General features: G+C 41.5%; 1 protein-coding gene across 1 annotated transcript in view; it reads left to right on the top strand.

The window, feature by feature from the left end:
* The first annotated feature begins 424 nt into the window (after window positions 1-424).
* LOC124011472 (zinc finger and BTB domain-containing protein 17-like) overlaps window positions 425-7,918 on the top strand; it is an 8,378-nt gene continuing 884 nt past the window's right edge. The window contains exons 1-2 of the mRNA XM_046324894.1: window positions 425-535; window positions 5,515-7,918. The exon at window positions 5,515-7,918 is cut by the window's right edge and continues 884 nt beyond it. Coding sequence (XP_046180850.1) covers window positions 433-535; window positions 5,515-7,256 — 1,845 coding nt within the window. The 5' untranslated portion in view covers window positions 425-432 and the 3' untranslated portion in view covers window positions 7,257-7,918. The remainder of the gene's footprint in view (window positions 536-5,514) is intronic.

A 7,918-nucleotide genomic window follows, 5' to 3' on the forward strand; every position in this document is an offset into this window, starting at 1 on the left:
TGTACAGTATTTCATTACAGTGAATTGCATTGGCGACTATGGAGGGGCCAGCAACATTTTTTATGACCTAGCTTTTTGTTCAAACTCGTCTGTTTTGTATTCTAGAGATTGTAGTGAGTTGTTTGGACCCTGGTTTTATGGACACACATTCTATAGTTTTTCATGTACAGTGCAATATTTGTATGTGCTCTTATGCAGAAATGGTATTCTTTATTTGACACTGGTACATGTTTTAAACCAAAAATGTAATGCAAATGTCACTTAAATATGAACAAATATGAATCATTGTTAATGTTTTGACAGTTATTTTTCATATATCATGAATAAATACAGGTTATTGACACTTTTCTACTTCGTGGGGGACTTTTATTTTGAAAAAAATGTCCTGCTTTCCTCACGTCTTGAAGCTCGCCTGGTAGCTAGTTGACAACAATGGGCGATAGTGAGCAGGTTGAGTGGAAGTTTATGAAATTATACCTTGCCGATATTGTAAAAACTATTTCGAATAAATCTGCTACACGGAGATCGAAAAGAAGTAAGTGGCTTGCTAAAGTATCCATAAAATGTTAACATTACAAGCTAGTTATTAGCTGGTTTATGTTTCATCAAATGCAGAATCATCAGGCAAGAAGGCAATGACTGCAAGTAGGGTTTTAAAGCTTACACTGAGCTAATTAAGCAGTAAGGCCCGAGCGTGGGTGGTATATGGCCAATATACAACGGCGAAAGGGTTGTTCTTCGGCCAGACGCAACGCAGAGTGCCTGGACACAGCCATATACCACAAACCCCCGAGGTGCCTTATTGCTATTATAAACTGTTTACCAACGTAATTAGAGCTGTACAAATACGTGTTTTGTCATACCAGTGGTATAAGGACTAATATACCACTGGTGTCAGCCAATCAGCATTCAGGGCTTGAACCACCCAGTTTATAATACCTGATAGAACAGCGCAGAGGCATAGGCTATACGGCTATTTCCTGCACACACATCTGGTCAACCTTAGTAATATATAATATATACCATTTAGCAGACACTTTTATCCAAAGCAACTTACAGTCATGTGTGCATACATTCTACGTATGGGTGGTCCCGGGGATCGAACCCACTACCCTGGCGTTACAAGCGCCATGCTCTACCAACTGAGCTACAGAAGTGAGTCCTAAGGCCTAAATTAATACATCATAACTTCATTGGAGATTCTTGTTAGGAACAGTTTGTGTTTAATTATCCTTGGAAAACCTAATGAGAAATACAACACATTTAGTCCATAGAAACTACATGTTGTATTTTATTCTACTCTACACTGCAAAAGGACAGCGTAATGCTCTCTCCACCATGCAGTTTACACTCATATTAAATCATATCTTCAATAACTATTATTCAAGATGTTTCTATCGACATGTTTTATACAACTCTGTAAATCCCGTATTGATAGAGAGGTTCCAGAAATAATCTTAGAATGATACATGTTTTTTTTTTTTTATACAACTTTTTGACAAAAACACAGATAAGGCATTTTAGAAAACCAGGTACTAAGAGAAGTGTTTTTCAGTTTTGTTTTGGTGAAGACATTCGTGAGTTTACTAGCAATTATAAATATTTGAGTCTTTTTATTGATTAACATATTACCTCTCTATACGGAACATCAGCCCTAGCTGACTCAGCAAGTAGAGCTCTTGGGGGAGTTATAGGAAAAAAACAAAACCACTCAAGGATTTTGGTTATGCCACGTATTCCAAATTGTATGAGACGTGTGGGTGTCCTGTTCTGGACTATTCAGCAGGAGTGTGGGGTTCTAAGAGGTGTTTTAAAAACCAACATGTCCACAACAGAGCAGTATGTTACTTTTTAGGTGGCCACAAGTTTGCCCCTATACTTGCAATAAGATGGAAGTTGTGTATTGTGATACTTTGGAATAGACTGTTGGATATGCCAACTGCCAGAATAGCTAGTCAAGTTTTTTTTAAATGGGATCTAGGCGGCGCCTGGGCAACTGAAATGTCTGACCGTTTTCACGTCTGCCTGTGAACATCTGTACGAAAACCAAATTAAGGGAGACGTAGATATGATTAAAAAAAGAACTGTTGATGCAATATGGAAAAAAAAGAATGGGTGGAGGAGATGAATCAAAACCCCAAATTGAGAACCTTTTGTTTGATTAAGGGTGTATTCGTGAGTGACAGATATATTATGTATAACCTACCTAAAAGCAAGAGATCGCTATGTGCACAGGGAAGATCAGGGATATTGCCTCTGCGTATTGAAACCGGTCGGTATTGTGGTGAAATAGAAGAGGAAACACTATGTAACTATTGTGACCTGGAAGAAATGGAGAATGAAACTCATTGTGTCCTCTATTGCCATTTCGACCACCATATACACTTGCTCTTATTCCAGAAAGCACACCAGATATATCCTGGCATTATGTGGCTGAGCGATGAGTCAAAATGTGCATGTTTTTGTTGGGTGTTGTCCGTTGTGTATTTTTGTTTGTTGAGAATATTTAGATGTAGCCTGGAATAAAAGAAAAAGGGCTACCTGTAAGTAAATAATACAAATATGTATCTTCAATGTGGTTAATGGCATGTGTGGCTATAGATTGTGTGTAGGTTTGTCTGTGTATACTGTATATGTTATGTATGTGTGTATATATACAGTGTTATGTACAGTTGAAGTCAGAGTTTACCTGATATATTAACACAGTTCACAATTTCTGACATTTAATCCTCGTAACAATTCCCTGTGACATGTCAGAATAATAGTTGAGAGAACGATTTATTTCAGCTTTTATTTCTTTCATGACATTCCCAGTGGGTCAGAAGTTTACATACACTCAATTAGTATTTGGTAGCATTGCCTTTACATTGTTTAACTTGGGTCAAACGTTTCGGGTAGCCTTCCACAAGCTTCCCACAATATGTTGGGTGAATTTTGTCCCATTCCTCCTGACAGAGCTGGTGTAACTGAGTCAGGTTTGTAGGCCTCGTTGCTCGCACATGTTTTTTCAGTTCTGCCCACAAATTTTCTATGGGTTTGAGGTCAGGGCTTTGTGATGGCCACTCCAATACATTGACTTTGTTGTCCTTAAGCCATTTTGCCACAACTTTGGAAGTATGCTTGGGGTCATTGTCCATTTGGAAGACCCATTTGCGACCAAGCTTTAACTTTCTGACTGATGTCTTGAGATGTTGCTTCAATACATCCACATAATTTCCCTCCCTCATGATGCCATCACTTTTGTGAAGTACACCAGTCCCTCTTGCTGCAAAGCACCCCCACAACATGATGCTTCTACCCCCACAACATGATGCTGCTACCCCGTGCTTCACGGTTGGGATGGTGTTCTTTGACTTGCAAGCTTCCCCCTTTTTCTTCCAAACATAACGATGGTCAGTTCTATTTTTGTTTCATCAGACCAGAGGACATTTCTCCAAAAAGTACGATCTTTGTCCCTATGTGCAGTTGCAAACAATAGTCTGGCTTTTTTTCTAAAGGTTTTGGAGCAGTGTCTTCTTCCTTGCTGAGTGGCCTTTCAGGTTATGTCGATATAGGACTCATTTTACTGTGGATATAGATACTTTTGTACCTGTTTCCTCCAGCATCTTCACAAGGTCCTTTGCTGTTTTTCTGGGATTGATTTGCACTTGTCACACCAAAGTACGTTCATCTCTGGGAGCGGAACGCGTCTCCTTCCTGAGCGGTATGATGGCTACGTGGTCCAGACTTGTGTAGGTCTACACATTTTTTTTCTGAGGACTTGGCTGATTTTCTCACAATGTCAAGCAAAGAGGCACTGAGTTTGAAGGTAGGCCTTGAAATACATCCACAGGTACACCTCCAATTGACTCAAATTATGTCAATTATCCCATCAGAAGCTACTAAAGCCATGACATAATTTTCTGGAATTTTCCAAGCTGTTTAAAGGCACAGTCAACTTAGTGTACGTACGTAAACTTCTGACCCACTGGAATTGTGAATTATAAGTGAAATAATCTGTCTGTAAACAATTTTTGGAAAAATGACTTGTGTCATGCACAAAGTAGATGTCCTAAACGACTTGCCAAAACTATAGTTTGTTAACAAGAAATGTGTGGAGTGGTTGAAAAACAAGTTTTAATGAAGTGTATGTAAACTTCTGACTTCAACAGTATATGTACAGTGGGGAGAATACACACTGCCGAGTTTGCAGGTTTTCCTACTTACAAAGCATGTAGAGGTCTGTAATTTTTATCATAGGTCCACTTCAACTGTGAGAGACGGAATCTAAAACAAAAATTCATACATTCACATTGTATGATTTTTAAGTAATTTGCATTTTATTGCATGACAAGTATTTGATACATCAGAAAAGCAGAACTTAATATTTGGTACAGAAACCTTTGTTTGCAATTACAGAGATCATACATTTCCTGTAGTTCTTGACCAGGTTTGCACACACTGCAGCAGGGATTTTGGCCCACTCCTCCATACAGACCTTCTCCAGATCCTTCAGGTTTCGGGGCTGTCGCTGGGCAATACGGACTTTCAGCTCCCTCCAAAGATTTTCTATTGGGTTCAGGTCTGGAGACTGGCTAGGCCACTCCAGGACCTTGAGATGCTTCTTACGGAGCCACTCCTTTGTTACCCTGGTTGTGTATTTCGGGTCGTTGTCATGCTGGAAGACCCAGCCACTACCCATCTTCAATGCTCTTACTGATGGAAGGAGGTTGTTGGCCAAGAACTCGCGATACATGGCCCCATCCTCCCCTCAATATGGTGCAGTCGTCCTGTCCCCTTTGCAGAAAAGCATCCCCAAAGAATGATGTTTCCACCTCCATCGGTTCACGGTTTGGATGTTCTTGGGGTTGTATTCATCCTTATTCTTCCTCTAAACACAGCAAGTGGAGTTTAGACCAAAAGCTCTATTTTTGTCTCATCAGACCACATGATCTTCTCCCATTCCTCATTTGGATCATCTAGATGGTCATTGGCAAACTTCAGACGGACCTGGACTGGCAAATTAATTACTTAAAAATCATACAATGTGATTTTCTGGATTTTTGTTTTAGATTCCGTCTCTACACAGTTGAAGTGTACCTATGATAAAAATTACAGACCTCTACATGCTTTGTAAGTGGAAAACCTGCAAAATCAGCAGTGTATCAAATACTTGTTCTCCCCACTGTGTGTGTATATATATATATATATATATATATATATATTAATTTACTGCTCTAAGGGATGTAATTTACTATTTTGTATAGATTTTTACCTTACATTTTCTTTATATAAATGTTTTATTTTTTACTCTTTATGCAATGCACATTGCAGAGAACAACGGAAGAAGAATGATCATTTAATTACCATAATGTTTGTTTATGTGTCAGTCCCATAAGGGATGGGTTGACATTTGGAGATATTACACATGAAAATAAAATGTACTTCCTTCATTCATGTTGTTTTTTATAACTTTGGAATTATAAAAATAAAGTTTAAAAAACAAATCTAAAACCACCCCTCTGTTTCCCACAGAACCGGTTGCCTATCATGAAGAACAACAGCCGGAGGTGGCCACTCCTCAAAGCTCCGAGAGGCAGCTGAGAACTCCTCAGAGAAACTCCCGGAGGCAAAGTCCCAGGACACGTTCTAGTGTTCTAAAAGAACAAGAGAGGGGCTTTTCTCCCGTGTCTGGTTCTGGGGAGGAGAGCGACAAGGAGCCCTCCCCACCGAAAAGGAGGAACGGAATAAGCAGCTCCAAAAAGACAAGAACAAAGTCTCCATCAAAGAATTGTGGTGACTGTTCCGGGGCCGAGCCTGGTGAACAGCTAGAAGAGAGCACAAAAAGAAAATGTAAATATAGCAACTCAAAAAAGAAAAGGACCAATATTCGCTGCAAGGAGGAGGATGATGACAATTTGTCAGATGAACAAACCGTGGTGGCTTCCCCCAGAAAAAGGAGGAGGCAATGTCGTGACTTCGATGTATTTGAAGCGGAGACTGAAAAATATAATACGGTGTCTGAGCCATTGGAGGACGTTGTGGAGGAGGAGACTGAAGTGGCCTCTGCTTCTAAGAGGAGGAAGCAGCGCAGCCCCCCCCAAAGAACTACTCCTCGTGGAGAGAACAAAGCTGAAAGTGATCATTATGAATTGGGAGAACAGGCTGAAGAAACTCCCGCTAGAAAACAACGTAGCGAGTCTAAAAAGGTAAGAACCAGGCCTCCCTCTGAAGACGTGGTGGAAGTTGAAAGTGCCCACTTCAAGACGGAAGAACACGCTGCAGCTGAAGACACGACCCTCAGAAAAAGACAGAGGAGGTCTAAGAAATCTAAAAAGAAGAGACCCAAGAGTCCTCCCAAGGAGGCCAGCGACACAGAGAGTGATGGTGAATCAGGCAAACATATTTCCAAGACCTGGCCTAAGGACTTCCACGAAGAAGAGCGTGACCAAGATGCCAAGACTCGGCCTAAGGACCGAAGTGAGCAGAGTGACCAAGGCTCCCAGACTGAGTCTAAAGACTTAAGTGAAGAGGAGTGGCACTGTTCTGACCATTCAGAGAAGGAGACTGAACACGAGGTGTTACCTGCAAAGACAATTAAGTCAGATTCTGAAACCGTCACCGTTAAAAAGAAAGGCAAAACGCAAGGTGCCATGGGTTTGAAGGCACCAAGAACAAGATTCACACCACCCGTAGAGAAAAGGATAAGGGTGAAAACACTTCATATTTGCAGTTTCTGTGAAAAGGTCCTGCCGAACAGGGCTGCGCTGAGTAGGCACCTTCAGCGTCACACAGGGGAGAAGCCTTACCACTGTGAAGAGTGTGGCAAAGACTACGGCAGCAAAACCACCCTGAAGATTCACAACATGCAGGTTCACCACAAGGGGACCAAGGACTTCATATGCAATGAGTGTGACCAACAGTTTACCCACCTCACGTACCTCAAACGCCACATGTACTCCCACACGGACAAGGAAAAGAGGCCACACCTGTGCAATGTGTGCGGGAAGCATTTTATCCAGAAGTCCCACCTGGACCGCCACAAGATGATTCACACCGGAGAGAAACCATTCAGCTGCGAACACTGCGCCATGGCCTTCAATCGGCCGGAGTACCTGCGGATGCATCTGAAGCTGCACGTGTCGGGTAGTGAGGGGCCAAATATGGCAGAGCAAGAGAAGACAAAAGTGCACGGAGTGCAACAAGAGTTTTGTCAACCCAAAGTACCTCAACATCCACATGAGAATGCACACTGGGGAGAGGCCATACAAGTGTGAGCACTGTGCTAAGAGCTTCACCCAGACCAGTATTCTCAATGCGCACCGACGTACGCACACACGGGAGAAAAGCCGCTTCACCCGTCGCAGGTACCTGGATGACCACATAGGCAGAAAGCATGGGTCTTTACTGCAAATGAAGGAACAGGAGGATGAGCAATGACAACACTGGGTGTTGTGTGGTAATGTAATGTTACGGTGGGGTCTGGAATTTTTGGATGCCTTGATAAAGATGAGCAACAAAAGACTGTATGAAATAAATGTATGCAACATTTTTGTATTTATTTTAGGGATGGATCCCGATTTACATAATGGGTACCTGGAGGAAAATGGGTCAGAGTCATGCTTTTAAAATTTCAGTCCAGAGGAGTGTTTAGTATTTTTAGTCCTGGGGAGATTGTGTTGTTATTTGTAATTGATGAAATGTCTGTATTTCTCAGTGTTTTAGAATGAGTTGCTTGTAAGTCTATATATCGGCGTAAGTCTATATATCGTCCGATGCCGCCCCTCATCTCCGATTCTCTGCTGAGTGTGCAATATCAAGTGTTCCTGTAGGCTATTTAGTCTGGTCTCAATCAAATGATCCATAGACTATAGGCTGCGAAGTGCATGCTGGGAGAAGCACAGAGCAAAGTTGTATTTCTAAGATAGCTGCTGAGATG

This window comes from Oncorhynchus gorbuscha, linkage group LG23, assembly GCF_021184085.1.
Source record: "Oncorhynchus gorbuscha isolate QuinsamMale2020 ecotype Even-year linkage group LG23, OgorEven_v1.0, whole genome shotgun sequence".
Lineage (NCBI taxonomy): Eukaryota > Metazoa > Chordata > Actinopteri > Salmoniformes > Salmonidae > Oncorhynchus > Oncorhynchus gorbuscha.